The sequence below is a fragment of the Camarhynchus parvulus genome, chromosome 14 (genome assembly GCF_901933205.1).
Source record: "Camarhynchus parvulus chromosome 14, STF_HiC, whole genome shotgun sequence".
NCBI classification, from domain to species: domain Eukaryota; kingdom Metazoa; phylum Chordata; class Aves; order Passeriformes; family Thraupidae; genus Camarhynchus; species Camarhynchus parvulus.
Genome location: NC_044584.1, coordinates 10770567 through 10792239, shown reverse-complemented (window position 1 = coordinate 10792239; position 21673 = coordinate 10770567). Strand labels below are relative to the sequence as shown.

General features: G+C 43.8%; 2 protein-coding genes across 2 annotated transcripts in view; one reads left to right on the top strand and one right to left on the bottom strand.

The window, feature by feature from the left end:
• POLR3E (RNA polymerase III subunit E) overlaps positions 1-6710 on the top strand; it is a 28458-nt gene extending 21748 nt beyond the window's left edge. The window contains exons 19-21 of the mRNA XM_030957997.1: positions 2642-2719; positions 3517-3642; positions 5873-6710. Of these exons, the coding sequence (XP_030813857.1) occupies positions 2642-2719; positions 3517-3642; positions 5873-5929 (261 nt within the window). The 3' untranslated portion in view covers positions 5930-6710. The remainder of the gene's footprint in view (positions 1-2641; positions 2720-3516; positions 3643-5872) is intronic.
• CDR2 (cerebellar degeneration related protein 2) lies at positions 6232-21523 on the bottom strand. Its single transcript, XM_030957999.1, has 5 exons — positions 21277-21523; positions 16036-16148; positions 11374-11522; positions 11047-11211; positions 6232-9902 (listed from the first exon to the last, which is right to left on the bottom strand). Exons 1-5 carry the CDS (start codon positions 21353-21355, stop codon positions 9035-9037), a joined length of 1374 nt encoding a protein of 457 aa, XP_030813859.1. The 5' UTR covers positions 21356-21523; the 3' UTR covers positions 6232-9034.
• Positions 21524-21673: the final 150 nt, after the last annotated feature.

Sequence of the window (21673 nt, the reverse complement as noted above, 5' to 3'; positions counted from 1 at the left end):
CTGAGGCCGTGGGGATGCCTGCAGGGTGCTGTGCTTGCTGTCCCTCATCAAGTGGGGGGGAAAAAGCACAGGTCAGGAAAGAGAAATCCTGAGCTGGTGCTGCCATGGGAGAGGGTGAGGAGAGGGGACAGACAGAGGAGAGGAGCCCTGGGCAGGCAGGACTCGGTGCCTGTGCCCTGAGCTGAGCCACTCTCCCTCCCCATGGGAGGTGTCTTGCAGGACTCTGGCTCCTGAGCACCCACACCCATTTCCTGCAGACTGGGGGTGGCTGCTCCTGCCATGGCTCCCTTCCCATGGCCCCTGCAGTGGCAAGGATCTGCCCAAAACTTGAGGATATTTTTGAGGCCTCAGGAAATGATGTAACTGTTGTGTGTGCCCTCCCTGGCTGGGCTGAAGGAGGGGAGTGCAGCCCTGCACTCACAGAGCCCTGCAGGCTGTGCCAATGCCAGGCTCCCTGAGAGGTGAGATCAACAGTTTACCTTTAGGATTTCTCCAGCTGATAAGTTTTATTCTGGCACTCTCAGCCCCTTCCATCTGGTGTAGCTCTAACTGAGGCTGCCTGGCAGTGGCTCAGTGCTTGAGGGAGAACTTCCCAGAGCCCAAGGCTCCTCCCTGAGAGGTTCCACTTGAACGTGGCAGCCCTGGGGCAGCGTGGAGTTCATCTCCCAAGAGCTCTGCACTTGCTCCAGGAGCTCAGAGCAGGAAGGGACACAGGGCAAATATTTTAAAAAGGATTTTAAGGTAGCAGAGAACTGTATCAGGGTGAGGCTGGGGAGACCAAGGTGACATAAACCAGCAAAGGGACAGCAGATGGCAAGGCAGTGAACTGTTTGTGCTGTGTCTCTCTGAGGAATCCCTGGTGGCATTTCCCACTCCCAGGCTGTGTGACAGGAGCAAGCAAGCAGGGAGCTGTTGGCTTGCAGCAGTTTGCAGAGGGAGGCTGGCTGGGAGGAGGAGATTCTGTGCGTTTTTCTTCCCAAGGATTGTGTTTGTTTGGAGCCGTTTCCTCCCAGAATGGCTGGATAAACACAGCTGTGGCTGAGGCAGGAGGGGTTTGCACTCCAGGCTGTGCTGGCTCACTTGTCGAGCCCAGCAGGTTGTGCCTGGGTGCTCCCAGTGCCCTGCTGCACTTTGCCTTTCCTGCTGTGTTGTGTGGAGGGAAGCTGAGTATTTGATTTTATCTCTGCTGAAAACCTACAAGAGAGATTATTCCTCAAAAGCAGGTGTCCTTATGGGAGGAGAATTACGTCAGGTGCTGTGAGCCTAGTCAGCCTGAATCCTGGCTCTAAACCAAGTGTAAAACCTTGTTAGATCCCAGCCATTTGGACTAACCTGCAAGTCAAAGCTGCTAATCCCACTAGGCAGCTCCCACTGGACAAAACCCTTCCCCTTTGCAATAAGATCAGAGGCAGAGCATGAAAGGAATGCTGATCCTTTCACTCTGTGATGCACAAGTCTGCTGGCTGGTGATGGAGGCTGGGAAGAAAGGTTTGGTTTGTACCAGCAGCCAGGACTGAAGGATGCTGGAACAATTGGGACTGGCTTGTTAGCTTTTCATAGATGATTGATTTAGGTCATCTGGCTGGTTAGCAAGGAATAAATCATTAGTGACAGACAGGAAGAGACATGTCAGGAGTGAAGGCATATTCCAGCAGTGCTCATTAGTCACTGCTCCAAGGGGAAATGTTAAGGCAAATGGATGGTATTTTATTTTTTTAGGGGGAGAGGCAGTTGTGCTCCTTCCTGTCTGCAGGGGTGTGAGGCTTCTGCCTCAGAAAAAATGAAAGTGTTTCTCTAGCTTGGCACATGGGGGGAAAACAAAACATGCAAAACCACTGTCACTTCTGGAGCCTGAAATGAGCAAATGGCTGGCTCAGTGTCCCTCAGTGTTCAGTCTTCTGAGTGCTGTAGTCTGCCCCAAACAGAGATGGCAATACAGCAGAAGCACCTGCTTGTCAGTAATGCTCATTTGGGATTAGTGAAGCAGATAACTGCAGGATGCAGTGAATCTGTAAAACCTGCCACTGTAAAGGTGAAAACTGCCAGAAGGACCCTGCAATGCACTTGGTGCTCTCAGCTGTTCTGGATGGTCTGGAAGCAAACACTGCTGACAGGAAAAATCTACAGATACCTTGCCATGGGATAGCATCAAGGTCCAAGCCCTGGGGTTGTTCTGGTACACGGTGGTCAGCTCTCCACCAGTGGGAAACTGTCCCCTTGCACAGTTCATGGGATTCCAGTATGTCCAGCAGTTCCCTTGAAAGCCCAGCTGTGGTTGGTGTGTGACAGATGTGGCACCAGTGCCCCGGGCAGGGTGTCCCACCTGAGCAGAGCCATCAGTCAGAGCTGGGCACGTTGAGACACCTCAGGGTGCCATTCCCTGGGTCACAGCTGTGACACAGACCATGTTTCTGCTCTGGCACTGGGGCTGTGAGAAGGTGCTGGGCAGGCACAGGGCTGCCAGAGCCAAGGCACCCCTTCCAGTGTGGGGTGAGACAGCAGTTGGGTTTTTTCAATAGTTTTTATTCCATGGCAGCCAGAGTTTTGATTCAGTAATGGGTGTCCAGGGATACAGTATGATGGAGTCATTAAACAGAACTCATTAAATAGCTGGTTATTTTTAACAGCCTCTTGTTCTCAGTTTCCTCCACAGACTGCTGCCTCACCAGATGAACTAAAGGTCTATGCACTTTGGGAAGCTGGTGACACTTATGATCAGGTAAAGATAAAAGAAGTGACATTCCCCCCTATATTTGTATTGAGTGTTTGGCATTGTTTGTATTCATGTTTCTGGAACTGGTACAGCAGATAGTTTTCCTCTTTCTCTATTGGTGTTTTCAACACCAACCTGTTTCTAGCTGAAAGGAAGCTCATAACATGTTGGTAATTGTGTCAGTATCTCAGTGGCTATTTCTGAACCTGTGAGAAGAAAGGATTCTCCAATGCAGGCCTCAGACCAGGATCCAGTGCAAGGTTTTTTTCCTTTTGATGGTAATGCAACATTAACCAGAGATTACCAGTTTCTACTTAAGAATAGGAAATGATTGCAGCATATGTGAGGATCTGCTGAGTTCTAACTCTGTCAGAGTAAACGAGGTGAAAGGGCAGGTGCCTGATGACCTCTGGGTGGACAGTGCAATTACCCAGCTCCATGAACTGAGCACATTTCTATAGGAAAGAGGCAAGAACCAGCCAACCTTTGCCTGGAGTGATGTGCACTCCCATGCAAGCATTTGAGAGGAATACCTTGCAATGCCTTCCTCAGTGTGTTTTGTACCTTTGGAGTGCCCCAGGTCACAGAACAGGAGCAGCTGTGGCCACAGGGTCTGCAGAGACCCCTTGGAGGATAAGGCACTGCTGGAGAGCAGCAATATATGGGATGGTTTCAGGATTATGAAGCAAGAATCCTCTAATGTTGTTCAGGGAATGCTTTGTACAGACTAAGGCATGTGCAGTTGTGATAGAAAGACAGGAATAATTGTTCTCTGTGGACTTACAGTACATTTTCTTTTAAAGCATCGCCAAGTTTTGCTTGAAATCTTTTCGAAGAACTACCGAGTGCGCAGGAATGTCATCCAGAGCCAGCTGAGTCAGGAGTGTGGCGAGGATCTCAACAAGCAGGAGGTGGATAGAGTGTTGAAGGTGAGCTTCTGTTCACTTTGGGTTTGAGCCAATTAATACATCAATTTTAATGCTTGATTTGAGCAAAGGATTATATTTTACCCTGAACTGACAAAGGATAAGGATGATAGAACAGTTGTTGTTGGAATATGGACAAAGCCTATGTTTCAGCTTGTTTTCTTAAAAATGCACTTGTCTCACTCCGTCTTCTTTCCCTCCAAGGAGCAGTGGCTCACACATTATTTTGTATTATTGCAACAAATCTCTCTATTCTCTTGAAGCAGCAGAGAATAGAGGGTAGTAAATGTGATACTTGAGTTCTTTTTAAATAATGCAGAATTAAACATTAAGGAGGTGGGAGGGCTCTCCCCAGTGCTCTGAGTTACCAACTGCTGCTGGTTAGTGCTGAAGAGCACGAGTGCCACATGTTCAGAAGGAAGTGGATTTTATTCTCTAGCAGAATGTGCAGCTTTGCACAGAGCAAAACCCTGGCCAAAACCAGCAGGCAGAGTAGTAGTTAACACATCTCATTGTAAATGTTTATTTAAATCCTTTCATCTCTCTTTGAAGATGCACCATTTACTTGCTCAAGAAATTTAAGGTATAAAGTACAGACCACACAGGCCATGACTTTAAAAGAGATGCAGGATGGCCAAGCAGAAAGTTGCCAACTAATGTAAGACTTTAATCATTGTGGCTGGGCCTTTGCTCACTGTCACCCACTTCAATAAGAAAAGTGCTTAAGTACTTTATTACATTGTGATCTGCAAATGAATAATAGCATCTTTGAAGAACTACAGATCTGTTGCTGTGATAATAAGCAAACTGGTCTTGCTTGAAAGAACCTGGTCGTCTTAGCAGTAAAATAAGCTCAGACATTTCTGCCTGCTAGACAATATTTCCTTTGGCTCCCTGTGCTGGGGCATTTGTCAGCAACTACATGAGCTCAAGTATCAGCCCTCCTGGAACATCTAGACAATGTACTGGCATTAGTTTTTCATGATGCTGTTGCTACAGATAACCTATTTCTAGAAAAAATACTTTCCCCTAAGTCATCAGGCACTGTTTTTATGTCAGTCAGTGGGTGACCAGCCTTGTGTTGTGGCAGGCTTTATTGTCTTGAATACATTTGTCACAGGACTAGGGGAAATTACCTTTGTTTCTGAAATAAAATTTAGAAGTGTGATTTAATGAAATGGGAAGATTCTCTGGCTTCTTTAAGCCACAAGAGATTGGATTCCACTTGAAGTGAAATTGGTTTTGTTGACTCCTATTTCCCCATCTGCCTGTGCTCATTTTTATACACAGAGGAACAGACTGACAGGGTTTGTATTTTTTGTATTTATAGATCAGTCTGCAAACCCTCTTTCTAACCTCAGGGTTTGTTTTTGTTAAGGACAAGCCCCAAGACTTCAGAAACAAAGATACATTTAAGCTCCACAGCCTCAGTTCTGCAGTAGTACTTGAGCCTGTGTTGAATTACCTTAGAGGGAGGTTGGAGGAAAAGAAAGGGAAGCTGTTAGCTCAGAACTCCAGAGACTTTGTGCTCACCTAATAGAAACAAGGAAATGAGCCCCAAGACAACCCAATTCCTGTGCTCCTTTGCTGAGGCACACATGTGGTCACAGCAGGGCTGAGGTTTGACACTTCATTATCATAGAAAGGGTTTCTTAAAAGGCTTCATATCCAGTGACTGCCCTCACTCTCCTGCTCTGTCCTGCTGCTCCCCTCAGCCTCTTTTTTCCCCTCTTTACCCCTCTCTGCCCTGCTCCTCCAGCCCTCTCATATCCTTCCCTCCCTCAGCCGGCTTCTGCACGAGCCCCAGGTTCTCCCCCAGGAGCCACTGCTGTTCCTCACTGCCTTGGCATCATTTGTCCCTCTGTGGCTCTCGGCCTTCCCCCCGTGTGTCTCCTCCATTGGAGCCCTCTGTCCTTCGGGGTGGGAACACCCTGTGCCCTGGGGTCACACTCTCTCTGTGCACTGGAGAAGGGCATGATTATTGTCCCAGAGCCAGCCAGTCATTCCCAAGGCTTTATGGACTTTAGAATCATAGAATCTTCAAGGTTGGAAGAGACCTTTGAGATCATCCAGTCCAACCATGAATGAAGCAGCAGCACAGTAACCAGGAGACATCACCCAGCCGCAGATGCACACACCCCTTACACACCTCCAGGGATGGTGCCTCCAGCACCCCGCAGCCCCTCCCAAGGGCTGAGCCGCCTAACAGAGCCTTCCTTTCCCCTCTCCCCAGGACTGCTGTGTGAGCTACGGAGGAATGTGGTATCTAAAGGGGACGGTGCAGTCCTGACAGCGGGGCAGAGGTGTCGGGTGACCTCGGGGACACAGGAGGAGCCCCAGCGGGGGTGGCACAGGCGGAGCAATGCCGCGGCCTCGGCAGCCAGGGCGGGATCTGGGCTGCCCTGGGGCCCGCGGGCAGCCCCTGCCAGCCCAAGACTCAGAGTTTGCATGGCCTCCGAGGCGCGCAGGCGCCGCGAAGGCACCGTGGGACCCTGTGTGCAGCTTGATTAATCTGGGATTTCTAATGTATTGCAATTCTCCTTCTGTTTCGTTATGACAAAATAAAACCATATAGTGACACAGACATGATGGAAAATCATGGTCTAAAACTTTATTTTGTAAGTAATGCCAATAAATTAAATTTGTTTACAAACATCCCAGTTTTTGTTAAATCCCTGGATGCTCATACTTTAGTGTGAGCATTGTCATAGCCCTTGCAGCCCTCTTCATAGAGAGCAGGTGGTCGTGTTCATGGGAATGTCAGGCCTGGGAGGGGGGAACAAAATCACTGTCTGTGAACTCTGTACTACATAACCATTGTTCTCACCTGTTGTCTGTGAAATGAGTTATTTGGAGAAGTACCTACATCTGAGACATGGGGAACAGCTACTGGATTTCTTCTACTGGTGTGGGGATCATTTGAGGGACCTTGTGCATTACTGTATGTGACAGAGCAAGGTAAGTAACTGAGGGCACCCTTTGGAAGGCATCCATCTGTAGTTACCACACGGCAACCATGTAAAACCTCTATTTTGTGTAATTTTTAAATAAAATTTTATCTCAAAGGTCAATTCTACCCCGCCTTGTATTTGTCCAAGAAGAAATAGAAGCTGCACCTGCTCCTTTTACATCCTGAAGGCTTGGGGAGGAAGGATGGAGGCAGAGAGCCAAGTGAGTGCAGTCCCTGAGCTCCCTGGGGAGCCCAGCAAGCAGGGACAGGGACCCAGCCCTGGTGGCTTATCCTGAACTGGCCTCACCTGCAGCACCAGCAGGAGGATCTGCTGTGGGCATTGCTGCTCCTGCTCTCTGCTGCAGCTCCCAGCACATGGGAAGCTAAAGGGGATTCCATTGATTTCCTCTACTTATGCTCAGAAAAAGCTGAGTTGAGTTGTTGACCAAAATAAGAAGATTAAAATAGTTAATCCAGATAAGATTGGCTAAGAATATTGTCCCCATACCTACAGCAGTTCATGGGCACACTCGCCCACACTCTTGCACACCCGGGCACACTTGCTCACACTGGAACTGCTTCTGCCCAGCAGGTGTGGTTTGCTCCATCCCTAGAGTGGTGAGGAACACTGGCAGTGAATCACTTTGTGTCTTTCTCAGGGTGCTGGTTTCCAGTCTCTGAACTGGGGTGAGACAGGTGCAGGTGGCAGGGACACAGTGACATGACAGAAACCTCATGGCAGAGCAGCTTTTCTGCTTTCCCCACCCTTGGCTTGTTTTTGAACAGCATTGACAAAAACCACAACAATGAGGAACAACTACTTACTTCCATCTGGATTTCTGTCCTAGACAGGTCTGTTCTTTTCCATGTAGCATAACTCTTCTAAAATACAAATTTTGTGGGAACTCCATCTGAGCTCTGTAGGAAAGGTGGCAGGACTAGATAATGCAGGTGCCAGCTGAACCAAGTTCAGTTTCCTGATTGGCACAGATGGATATAATTACTACTTACACATGCAGCTTGACTGGATTATTTATTTGCTTAGAAAAATATTCAGAAGATTCAGATTCCCATTTTTAAATAATTTTCAGACTGCAATACATGTTTTAGAGAAACTCCCACAACATGAAGTGTTAATACTGCACCTGAAGGATGAGCAGAACAGAGAACAGTGTAAGGCAGCAGAGCTGCAGCAGCAGCAGCTGGACTAAAGGTGAGAAACTGTCAACATTCTGGGTCAAGGGTTTGGTACCTTGCAGCAAGTCAGCAGGGAGCTGCTTCCCAAAAACTGCTGGCCACATTAAGCTAAGAGACCCTTTACAAGGAGAAGGATGTCACCTTTCATTGTGCCTTTCTTCCTTCCTCCTAATTTCTCTATGTTCTGAAGAACAACCTTTTCCATGTTCATTGTTTTTCAGAAACTAAGTATTGTATAAGTATTACTATTAGGGAATGGAAAAGGAGAGGGAGAACAAGAGTATGGTCCCATTTTCAGTAGAATTTGTGCTGGCAGCCCCCAGGCAGCATAGAATAGATTAAGAGAGGCCAACACTGGAAGCAAGAGACAAAACAATGTAAGGTTTTACCTGGCCTGTCTCCCCAAGCACTTAGTTTGTGATATGCAACATTAAAAACTACTCCACTATGTCAATGCTACTTCTAAAGTTAAATAGCTAAATAACAACTCTCTAACTCACCAAATACACATAAAAATGTACTTTGCAGACATTCCACCAGAGAACCGTAGGTCCCAAGTAACACATAGAGTCAATTCACAGTATCTTGCCTTAAGACAAAGTGCCCTACAAAGGAAACCGTATCTAAAAAGCCACACAAACTTTACATCAAATCCTTTCTTAGTAGAAAGACATTTATACTAATCTGTGGGAGAGCCTAGTGATTGTGAAAACGTGGTAGTAGCTTAAAGCAAGCACAGCTTTCCACCACCCTGCCAAAGCAAGATCAGCTGGACTGCTCCCCTCCTGGAGCTGAGGAGTTGCTGCCCCTGGGACTGGCTGGGGCTTTGCTTTTGTTCATTTTCTCCATCAGTGTAGTCACAGGGCTAGATCATCCCTGTGAACCCAAAGAGAGCTTGAGTCTGGTTCTTGTGAGACATTCAGAGATCTCAGCTCTGTTATTTCTGAAGTGGACTAAAGAAACAAGTGCCAGTCACTGCTCTGGCCAGAGATGAAGTGTAATATGAAGTAGTAGTGTGGCATAAAGCTATGATGTTTGTCTGCTTTACAACCACTGGTTTGTGTGACAGTGCTAAACATTAAATCTACTGCTACACAGGAACAGGGAATCTAGCTGATAACTAACTAGCTTGTTAACTACAGGGCTACCAGCCTATCCAAAACATTCATTTTTAGTGCTTAAGAAACTCATCAGTTTAAGGGGTCTTCTGACATTCATATGAAGTGCTTTCTTGACTAACAGATAAGGTTACGGCTGAGAGGAGAGAGTCTTGTACTTTGCTCTGTGTTCATCTATTTCTTCTTTTGTTTTTCTGATACAGCTAAAAATCTCCTTGAATAGTGCTTTGTATTCAGGGGGAGCATTTGTGGAAGAGTCACTTAGCTCAGCAATCGTGAATTCTTGACTGCTAGCTGCAAGATCATACTGGGTGTTCCCCACGTTTAGGTCTTTGGAATACTGCTTCAGTGTTTGTACAGCCTTGTGTTTCAAAGAATCTTCATCCATTTGACACTTCTTCAAAAGTTCCTCATACTTCACTTTCAGAGCATTGTACTGAGCATCAACTTCATTGAGTACAGAGATCCCTCGCTGCTTCACAGCCTCAGCTCTCCTGATGCAGGTTTCTTCATGGCCCCTGAGGATGTCTGCCCCGGCCGCGCTGCTCAGGAGGCTCTCGCTGCTGCTCCGTTTTAGTGCCTTCTTCTCAAGCTCCGATACTGTCACAAGTCCATCATCTGCCAGGCTCTGACCAAGCTCCCTGTCCAGAGATTCCCTGAATGAAATGAAAAAGGATTCTGGCACCAATTTCTCTGCATTGTGGAGCGTGTTTTCAGACTGAAGGATCTGTCGCATTTCAGCTACTTCTGCTTCCAGCTCCTCTGCCCGAGCCCGATACAAGTCTGTATCGACCAGCCTCCGCTCCAGCTCACAGTTCTCTTTCACCATGAGACTGTATTCCTCTTCCATGGTTACCCTCTTCTCTTTCTCTACGTTCAGCTGGGCTTGCAGAACTGTCACTGCCTTCTTCAACTTCTCATTTTCTTCTTCTAGAGGACTTAGCTGACTATCCATCGAAGTAATCTTTTCTGCAAAGACGTGATCATAAACGAAATACCTGCAGAAACAAAATAAGGATTATCAAAGATAGGAAGTACAGCTGACCACACCTAAAGCTTTTCTGTCCTGGGTAACTAATGACATATTTAAACTGTGTGCTAACACACTTCAGAGCACTAACAGGGGCCATTGCACTAACCAATCAGTCAATTTAGTAATCAGAGCAGAGTCTGTAAGGACTTACATGCCATCGAACCAAGCTCACAGCTTAGGCAGAATGGCAGCTTGTTAACAGTTTCATGTTACAGACAAGCTGATTGAATAATGTAAATTTAAATTATAATTTAAGTTTAAATACACATTGCCTCCCTGTACCACGCAGTACTTTCTAACACTAATTTTTCCTACAGCACTCCACTCTTGTAACTTTTGTCATTATTGATGTAGAAACAAGCTTCATAATTGACAAAGCAATGCTGGAGGCTGGTATTTTCACAAGCCTTTGGCAGCTTGAAGGATTCAGTTACCTTTTGAATTGTCAAGAAATAACTTCTTTTGGATTTACGATTTATTCTATATATACTCTATTCTATATATACTCTATATAATTTATGATTATATAGAGTACCTCTATGTAGACACAAGAGCCTGTTCTGTCTGTAGAGATGCTTTCTTTACAAAATTGCTCTCTAGGCTTGCAGTTAGTCTGAGGTTTTACCAGGTGATTGTCCCGATGGCCCCATTAATGCAGTTCAGCTGGGTCAAATAGCTCTACATTTAAAAGGCAGCCCAGTGGCCCAGGTACCATTTTCCCAGTTTAGGTGTCATTTTCATCAGCTTCAGCTCAAAAAAGCTAAGGAAATATCCATGGACATCCAAGGAAAGAGTAAGTTACAGGAAATATTTTGCATTTAGTGAGTTTGTTTTACAGATTATCTGTGTGTTTGCTTTTATCTGCCTGAAAACACTGGGGTGCAACTTGTTGTAAGCTTTCTAGGCTACCATTTGATGTGGGGACAAAGCGGAGCAGCAATACTGGTGTGGTCTAGAAGCAGGCCAGAAGTAATGACAGCACCATATAGCAGAGTTACTTTTCTAGTTGTGAATATCAGGTAATTTTTTTTTCCAGCTTGTGTCTTAGGTTTTAAAGTTTTGCTTAAAATAGTTTAGTGTTCTTTACTACGTAAGGTAAAAAGTCTTACTGGCGGAGGTCGTAGAGCTCCTTCAAGCATGAGAAACTGTGCATTGATCTTGGCTGCTCAGATCTCTCCTGGCTCATCCGGCCTCGTCCAGGCTTCTTCAGTTCTTCTACTTGTCGCTGCAGGTCATCTATGTGTGTTTGTAGACTTTCAATAGTCTCTGTCAAGCTAAAAGGTGAAAAGACCTTTAAATAAACCTAACCTTTCAATTTGCCAGTATTGTAGAACACCACTAGGCAGAGACAGACACCCAGTAACTGCACAAATACACCTGGACTGCTCTTATTGATATTAACAGCTGGGGGGAGGGAATCTCTAGAAATGTTTTACCTTATTATCTTTTGTTGTGAAGCTCTACTCTCTGCAACCAGTTTTTGATTAGTGTCTTCCAGTTCTCTTGCTGTCACATCCAGCTGTTCATAGACTTTGGCATGCTGGTCATTCATCTGCCGCAAGAGCTCCACTTGCTTTGTGAGGTACTGCAAGACAGTTCTGCTGTTACTGTTTACTCTTGAAACACGAGCCACAGCTCCTATGCTGCATTTCTGCTCACATTCAGAGAGAAACTCCTGAGTTTTCCAAATATAAATTGCTGTGTTTGCTTTGGTAAGCTGAAGAGATGCTATCAGTACATAGGCAGCTTGCCTTTGTTATGGAGGCCACCCCAGGCTCGTGGAGCAGCCCTTACCTGGAGGAGCTGGGTTGGATGGTGCCAGCTGTCTTTATCTGTGCCCAAGCCTGCTGCATGGGGCTGTGCTGCAGTCAGCACTGATAGAGCCTTCAGGCTCCAACACAGCCCTTACCTGTCCCCCATGTGCTAAAGGTTGCAGTCTGCTCCAACAGAAGTTTCTTATCTGCGTTGACCCAACAATTTTCTCAACATTAGAAGTGAAATGCTGGGTAGCACCATCCATAATTAAACATATTTTCAGCTGACCCAAGTTATTCCAGTCTGAAGCAGCATTAGGTTCAGCATGGCAGAATTTAGGATGCGGTCACTCTTAAGATAGTATGTGGCTAGTATGTGTTAGGCAGTCTAAGTTATTGAATTCAAATCTTTAATTACTCACAGGGAACTATTCCAGTTACTGTAATCCCCAAACAAAGGTCTCATGGCCTTTTTTAAAAAGTAAAACCTCACATGAAGTATTCTCAATGTAATCCTCTTGGATTTTACAATTAACTACACACACTATTTAGTTTCTTGAATAACGTCAGAAAGCTTGGAATTCTTAGTCTAAGCAGTTCACAATCACCTAAAGCTCTTAAAAGAAGTGTCTTGTATTCTCCCACCCAGGACATGAGCATTTACATGAGACAGGTCTTTTCTGTTTGAGTCTAACCCCCTAAATGTGAAATATTTTGTTCTTGTATAGAATTTGTATTTTACAATATATTCTGTATTCCTACAAGTTACTTTCTTAAAACTAAGCTTCAAGCAGGAACATCCAGCAAACTCCTAGGCAGAATTACTTCTCTTTACATAGGCCTGTTACATACTCAAAACTTCTAATATTCTACTTAACCTTTTACCTCATTAAAAGATTGTTGGGTTTACATTTTAGGCAATTTAAGAACAGATAATAAGTTAATCTAGGACTAGTAACTGCTCCATACAGACTTCTAGAAGATCAACATGATAGCTGTTGGCTAGATCCTTTTGTAGCCTGTGCACACATGACAGAGGATTTACACAAAAATAGAACGTAGATTAGCAGTAGAATCTCAATGTGACCCATTTCAGATTAACTTTCCCTATTGGTTATAGCTGAAGGAAGGAGCTGGAGATCCTCAGACTTTCTTCTGCAATACAAGAGTGGCTAAGCACAGGAGCCAAGGTTTGGTGCCTGAAGAGACGTTGGTACTTAGTACAATGGGCTCTTGCCGACCTTTGAGATGAATGGAAGGGGTGAAGCATCACTTCCTCCTCCTTCCATCTCCAGTATCTTCAGGGCTGGTGTCCAGTTGGCCTGGTATAACCAGACCACCAAAGATGATGTAATAAATACTTAAGAAGTTCATGTTTAATCTATGTCCCCTGCAATGGAGCACCTAACACAAAGCAGCACCTTTCATTCTAGCACATGAAAACTGGAGAGTGTCAGGATTTCCAAGGTGTGAGGGCTGAGAACAGAGTCAGGCAGGAATAAAGTTGCTGTTTCCATGCAGCCTTTATTGTATCTACAGTGATTAGTTAGTGGCACACGTGTCAGCACAAAGGTCAGATATAGTGCCCCAAAGCTGTAAAATGTTCAGTGTGTTAGTATTTAATATATGAGATGTAATCTTAAGCATACCACAGCCTTTGACCCTTCTCTTCCAGTAAAGGCAATGCTGTATTTCAGAATGATTTCTCAGCCAGCTCTAGATTTTGCCACCCATAAGATCCAAATTAATAGCAAAAGAGTCCCAAAGATTTACATGGATATACTGCACCTAGTACAGAAATTCAGGAGTAGCTACAGGAACAGCTGAATGGTCAAAGTAGGTTACAGAAACAAGCACTTGAAAATTAGGAAAAATCAAGCATAAGACTGAATATGCCATTTGCACATGTATCCTATGCAACATGGTATCCTGTGATCCCACAAGAGCCAGAAATGCTGGTAGGAAAATAATAGACTGAACTGCTTTATACCTTGCATACTTTTATACATTACTTTATACATTGCATATTTTATTCCCATTTGTTTCAGTGAATTCCTGTAACAATTCCTTGTGCCAGTAAGCCAATATATTCAGTTCCTCAATTGGAGGGTCTCTCTGGGTATTTGAACAAGGGGTTCATTTTCCCTTTCCTGCCAGAAATCCAGGTGCAAGAGAAACTTCTTTGGAGGAAGAAAAGTTTTGTGTTGCTATTACACTTTTAAATGGCACTGGGGAAAGAGAAAAGAATGAGACAGGAGATAGGACTGGGAACTCAGCATGTTACTACAGCAGATACAAATACAGCCTTTGGCTCAACAAGCTGGGCAAAGAAAAGGTGCAGGCACTATTTATACATCAGAAGAATCACAAAAACTGTTTTCCCACTCTCCTCTCTTCTTGGAGGGAGCTAACAGGACAATCCAACACACATCTACTCTCCTTGAGGGAGAGGAGGAAAGAGATTGAAGGGGTATCAGATAAAGCCTTCAAAAAGTAGCATTGCCAAAGTCTTGGTAGAGCAAGACATTGAGAGAAAAAATTATTCTGTCATGTCTGAGTTTGTCTGACTGCACATGTACTTGACCCTGCAGCACACCAGCTATAGATCACTGCTGGAAGGACACTGGTGACACTTCTGGAGCTGCAGCTCTCTCATGTCCTCTACAAACACTGAACCACCAGAACAGCTTAAACAAGTAAACTGGCTTAAACCAATAGGATACTGCATTCTTACCAGCACTGCACTGTTTCTGTAAATCAGTGTAGCCAAGCAATAATGTATTTTCCACATTTCTAGATAGTGTTAAAATACAGCTGCTTATTAAGTAGCTACACTCCATCAGCCAGGTTAGTTGCCTATCACAAGTTCTGGTGTGTTATTTCAGAGGTATGTTGTAACTCTGCTAAACACTTTCTTAAATAGGGTTGTTCATACAAGTACCTTGTGTACAGTGTTTGTATAGCACCTTGGAAGTGTTTGTCCTCTCTACACCTTAAGAATTGATCTTTTTATAAAAGGTATTCATGGCAATGAGGTATTTTCAGTCTCTGCAGAAGTAAATACATCTTCTAATGCTGTGGCAGTAATATAAACATCAGCCATTCCAACCACTGTATCTCAGAATGAACAGGATAACAAAGATTACAGTTAGCACATAACAGAAGAAAGAGCCAACAGAGAAGGTACAAAACAAAAGTAACCTCTAAAAACACACCCACAAATCAAACCTGCACTCAGAAATTCCTCCTCACTTACTAAAAATGCTGCATTTGTGTTGACTAATTTAAAGACACCTATAATTCTGTAATTATTAAGGTTAGGATTCTTTCAGTTACCTGTTGTCCCTACAATAGTGAGCATTTTCAGTCTGAAAATGCAGCTGTACAAAATACACATCTCTAATTGCAGTACTGCTAGCACAAAGGAACTCAGATTTTGTAAAAATCTGGTACATACCAGTCAAAGCTTGTTCCCTGTGATTCACACCAGAACCAAATGGAAATGCTGACTACATTTTCAATATGTTGTCAGTCAGCAAAGCCCTGAATATTTAATAATTTAATTATTAGAGACCATGCACTGCAATCTAATAGCTGAAAAAAATCTCATTATCCTGACAAATGCTAGGTCTGCAAGAACACAGGCAATATTAAAAAAAAAAGAGAAATTGCCAAAAATAGCCAGGTTTTTCCACTCTGTTACCTAAAGATGACTGGTTTTGAAAGGATGGTTATGTTTTTGGGTTTTTTCCCTGGAAAATACGGAGCAATTTATCCACTATATCCTATGTTTAGATACTACTTAAATGGGTTTTTTTTCTGGGTTTTTTTTGTCATTGCAGGGTTTCTTTTACATTGAAATAGACTTCAGCTCCCTTTATCATAGATCAGTTTACTGGAAGTACATATCTTCAGATTTTACTTAAATCTCACTTCTGCACTTATCAGCATTTAAATTTCAAAGCTGCAATCATGAATTCTCATGTAATATTTTTAATTATTAATGTCTTTATCACAATATAATTTAAAGTTATTTTACCTGGCAAGATCAGAAAAGTTTAGCAATAAAAATAACCGGAGTATCTTTGTACAAAACCAAAAAATACCAGTCATTTGTCATTAAACAAACCAAATCAAATGTTTAGTGGCACAAAGCTTCTGGTAATCACAGAAACAGTTCTAAGGATGAGCCACCTATACTAGTTCTCAAATTCCCAAAATAGCAGAAGTGGTGAAAGACTGGTCAGTATTTTCCATTAGATCTCAAGAAATTCAGATCTTCACTTATACACTGTATGTTGCAGGTCTAGATGTTCTCACACAAGGATCCTTTAGATATTTTACCTCTATCTCCTGCAATTGCTCTTGATTTGTTGCATACATTTGCTGTAAGGATTCTTCTAGTTCAGTGTTACGGTCCAGTAGTGTCTTGCCAAGCTCAGCAGCAAGGTGAAGATCTAAACAAAGAAATCATGTTTGCATGTAAGTGAGAGAAACAATGATGTAATCTAATTCTAAAGCCTGCTATCAAATACTTGAGGTATTTTCTTATTGCTGTCACAACTGCTGTGAGTTATTTCCAGTACCCAACATGGAAGTTAGCTTAAACCTAAGTAGAACATCACTAATACAAGTCTAAGTCAGCCCTGACACTCGGGGACACTTTTATGTCAGGAAATTTCCTCAGTTCCTCCGTGGCCCTTCAGACACACCCAGCCATGTTCCCCTCCCAGTCTGTGCCCAGTCTGTACCAGCTCTGCCCAAGGTCTTTTGGGCTTCACCCTCTGTACAGCACTCAGAGGAATAAGCACAGCAGACCCTGTAAATGCTCATCAGTCCAGATCCAGGCCAAAGCTGATGAACTCTTTATTGACTTGACTGTTCCTCCCCATTACTCCCCTACCAAGTTCAGGTCACTCAGGATCATAGTGCTAAATGAAGGTTTCAGATGCTTTTCATGGTGAAACAATAATATCAAAAGACATAAAATTGATGGAGACTTGCAGCTATTCTGCTTTTCAAGCTCATAAACTCAGGTGACAAGAACTGTTTCATGTGCTTCAAAACATCACTTTAAATGTCATTTGTTCTCAGGCATTTAATCTCAATTTCACTTCAGTCATCTTCAATCACCTCCAGGGTGCAGTGACTGTAGCTGTTGCAAATTAAGAAATAAGTCATCTGAACACTCAGCTCTGTTCTAGAGGGAAGTCTGATATTTGCTCAACAGCATCAGAAATGCTAGATATTCTGTATTATTATGTTGAAAGACAAGTGTAATTTAAAAGCTAACATAATGTGACAAAGTAATAAATCTTGGTATTAATTCTAAAATCGTAGTTACTCTGTGGAGAGTACTACATGTCAAGGATCCAACAGATTTCTAGAAATATCTCATTTTCCACCTCCTTCCCATCACATGACCCATGACCTGCATGAATGCAATACCACCTTGTTAGCTCTCACATAGGACTTGTATCATTAATCAGAAAGAGAAGAAAAGTCAAGAAATACTTTGAATGACATCAAGAAGCCTTAAATGAATAAACAGGAGACATGTATTGCATCATCAGTAGTTATAGCCAGAGAAGCAAACACATTAATTCCATTTTCATTTGATTGCAATGCCCTTTTTTTACCCTGTTATGCTCTTTCCTGCTCCCTCTCAGTTATCTTATCAGCTGGGAACTGTCACACATACAATACTGCTCCAAGATTGTTTTGTGCTAACCTTCAGTTGGCAGCCTGTCCAAAATGATTTCTCCATCTCCACACATATGCCAAGACCAAATCCAGACTTACAAGGACAAGTCAGTACAAACATTTGTCTATGAAGTTGTAGAAGTCCAATTCTGGCAAAACAACAGCTGTGCTATTCTTTACACACTCTTTACAGGCACAATGCATTGTTTCCTACCTTAAGGTCAGATTCTTAGCTTAAATGCCATAAAATTATTTAATAAAATCTCACTGTATGGGAGTTCTTCAGTTTTAAAACATGCACAATTAGAAGGTACAAGGCATTTTGGTCTGTACTTAGGAGTTTATCCTCACATTGCTTTTTCACTGCAGCATTACTCATTACAAAGCAGGATTTAAAGTATTTGGATAAGGAAACCTTAAGGCATCCTGCTTAAATTTTTCCCATTTGGTAAACAGATTGCACATTGTTTACCCATGGACAGAATAACTCCCAGTCAAACACCAAGCTGTTTGTTCTATCTCGTTACAGAATACTGTAGTCTTCAAATTCAGTGAATTCATTATCCTATAGAAAATGGAGTCCTCCTTCACAAGTTCTTCTACTGCACAGATCTTTACTAGGAGCCACCATCTTTAAAACAATACCAGCATCATTCAAAGCAAAGACTAAATAGTCTATTCTTTTATTTTAATAGAGTAGAAAAAGAGCTTTAGTGAGGATTTAGGATTATGTTAAAGACATAATGCATAATGGAATTACTATCATTTCCCTTCCCAAAGTGAAAGTTTGTTTCCATGTTTAAGTACACTTAGGAGTTTATAGCTTCATTCTTAAATGCCCCCTCACCTACTAATCAAATAGCACAGAGCACACAGTACTTGGAATACAAAGTGAATAATGGAATTCATGTCATACTTCACACTCATTCTGTTTGTTAGACTGGCAGAAGCACAAATGGGTTACTATGGGAGAAACACTTTTATAATTAAGGTAATTTGTTTCTGAGGGGGAAAATACAAGTGGGAGCACTCAGGAATATACAATAAAACCTTAACTCTAGAGGAAGCAAGAACTGAAATAATTTCATCTCTTCTAAAATTCAGAATTTTTTTGCATCTGTTTTTCTACGTTGTCAAGTACCTGGAAGCCCTATAAAGAGCAAATTTTACAAGAGAGATGTGTCATGTATGTTTTCCAGCTACAAAATGGAAAGTATTAATTTACATTTCTCTGGAGAGAGTTATGGTAGAACACTAGAAACAAAACTGCATTTTCTGTTGTAAATTTATGTAAAGCAAAGCTAAATTCTGACAGACATGCCTTTCTCCTTTTCACCATAAAGACGGAAGCAGAAAGGTTTTTAATAATGCAAAATGCGTATGTGCAGATCTAAAGATCTTGGTTTTAGTAAATCTGATTAGTTGCACTGGTGTTTAACAGCTCCATCAGAAATCTCCAAAAGAAGACTTCAAGGATGTCTTCTGTGATGTTGAAAAGCCCTCACTTACCAGCACTTCACAATCTCTTCTGACTGCATTACCATCATTGAAAAAAGATAAAAACAGTACAAAATCCTTCTCTTCTACTTTTTCATAACCCACCTAACAGAATTATTCAGAGAATTTTCAATCTAAAATTAGCCTATTCTTTTAAACAGCAACAGGCACTAATTGTGCAAGATGTAAAAGTAAGCCTAGTGTAAGTTTACTTAGTTGTAAAATTATTTATTTTTCTACTTAGTTTCCTATTCCTGTTCTGTATTTGGGATACCCTCTGTTCTGTAAAAGTGAGTAACAGCAAGATGAAAAAGAGCAGTCCATATAAAAAAATTCTTCTTTAAAGGTCAGCATACTTCAGCAAAACATTGCAGAAGGATGTCTGTTCCCAACCTTACAGGAATTCCATGAGTATTTTATGCATTAGCAATATGCCAGAAAAGCCCATCTCCACTGTCAAGGCAAAAATCTTTGGTACATAGGAAGACTGTCAAGGTTTTCCAAAACCCCTACCCTAATTTCAAGTCTCAAAGACCAACTAACAAGGACTTCAAGCTTGTTTCAGGGTGCTTTCTGATGTTTTACAACCTAGGTTCTCATAACCATACTCATCAGTTTTTAAACATGCACTGATTGTTTGGGTTGTGAAGAGTTTCACGAGACCTTGATAAGCACTTACTACCCTGTTTACACACATCTGTGTGTCTTAGCCTTAGCAGCAGGAGGAGTATCCTTCAGAGTCCAGAAATAAAGTACAGCACAACACTTAAAAAACATTCCTGTAAAGAATTTCTTCTTTACATTTCAACTTGCCTATCACATTTTCCTCCTTTTCCTTTTGGCAAGGCTATTCGTTGCTTCCATTTAGGAAAAAGAGAGAATCCCCAGAAAGACTGTGTCCACATTTTGGGGGTACATTAACCAAACCCCCAAAACGCACTAAACCTCTAGAATGGAATACTGTTTCTCAAAAGATGACAGCAGAGTCAACTGGTGATTATTTCGTTCGTTTTAATTAAAAGATGAAAGTAGAGAAACATCAAGAAGGCAAGAAGTCAGTTGTTATACATTGTGAAGTCTCTTTGTAGGTCTTCAATTCCATGAACACTGACACAGTAAAAACATTACTGAATCATGTCTTCAAACTTTTCACTCTCTTCCCTGTGACAGCATACTGTAGTTTCAGGATCTTATTTCAACTGATTTGTTTGTATCCTGGTGCCAGGAAAACATCTGTTTTGGGTGAAGAGTACCTAAATACAGCTTCCAGTCAGCTATTTTTTATAGCATACAATTAGAGAGACCTGGCCCGTCTCAAAAAGAGTTTCTGTGGTCAGATACCTGATCTCAGTGGGAATACTGCTTAGCTTTCTCTATGGTTTACAATACAGCAGCACCCACCAATCCCAAGAATTAATGTATTTCAACATAAAAGCAAAACGTGTAAGACTGGAGCAGGTTTGCAGGAAGCCACAGCTTTGAACTCCCCTTTCAAAACAAACGGGATTAAGAACAAAAAGTAGAACTAAGTAACTTAAGAAAAGACCAGTCATAAATGCCACTAAGCTCTTAAGGAAATTGCACATTCTTTCCGTATCATGCCTGTTAAAGGATTTTCAGTGCAATTATACTTGTATTCCTACGGCTCCTTTCTCATTTGTGAAATGAACAGCATTTACCTCTTGCATGTAGTGTTTCAAGACCTACTGATGGAATGACGTACAGAAGCTATACATGTATATATCTGAGGCGTAGCGGAGTTATTTGATATTTTAAAAAGAAAACCTAAAGAGTTTCTAATAAGGAACCTGCAACTAATGGAGCATTGCTACGACTACAACTTCATCGACTGGAAGCCCTTACAAAGAGCTCAACAGGGCGCAATAGCGCATCCGACCCGGTGCTTCCAGCACCAGCCCTGAACAGGGCACCTCCACGTTCCGTGCAAGGTGCAACTTTCCGGAGAGCCGCTTCCCTCCCTCCGGCCGGAGAGGGACCCCGGCACCATCAGCTCGGCTGCCGCACCTCCTTCCCTCAGACAAAGACGGCCGCAGTCCTTACCGGTGACAGCGATTCGGCGGCGGCGGGAAGCGCGCCCGTGCGGTGATCTCGGGCTCCGACGCTCCGAGCCCGGCACGACCGACGCGCCCTCCGCCGCCCCGTCACCCCCGGCCCCCGAGCCGCCCCGCCCGGCGCCCCGCACCGCCGCGGCCCCTTCCCTCGCATGCCGCCCTCCTCGCCCAGCCCCTGCCCTCACACACCCCGCGCCCGGCGGTCACCCACGGCCCCTTGCCTCACCCGCCCCGCTCAACGCGGCCCCTGCCCTCACACACCCGATCGCTCCACACCGTCCCTCACACGCCCCTCGCCGCCGCCCCGGCTCACCTTGCTGCAGGTCCTGCTGGTCGTACCAGGGCTCATCCTCGCGGATTTCGAACTCCTCCACCAGGCTGTCGGCCAGCATCGCGCCCCTTCCCCTCACTGGCGGCTGAGCCGGCGGCGCCCACCCCACGATGCCCCTTTGCGCCGAACGGGGCAGAGCGAGCCGGCAGCCGCTCCCCGCCTCAGCAGCCGCCTCCGGCCATTGCCGAGCGGTTCCGGACTTTGCCGAACCTCTCCCCCTTCTGGCCGGGCTGCGCCGGCGGCAACGTGGCAGCTACTGCCGCCGCCCGCCCCCCGCCTCCCGCGATTCAAACACAGCACCCTCGCCTCGCCTCGCCGGCGGGTAGCCAATGGGGAGCCGCCCGCCGCCCAGATCGAAAGGAGGCTACACCAATCATAA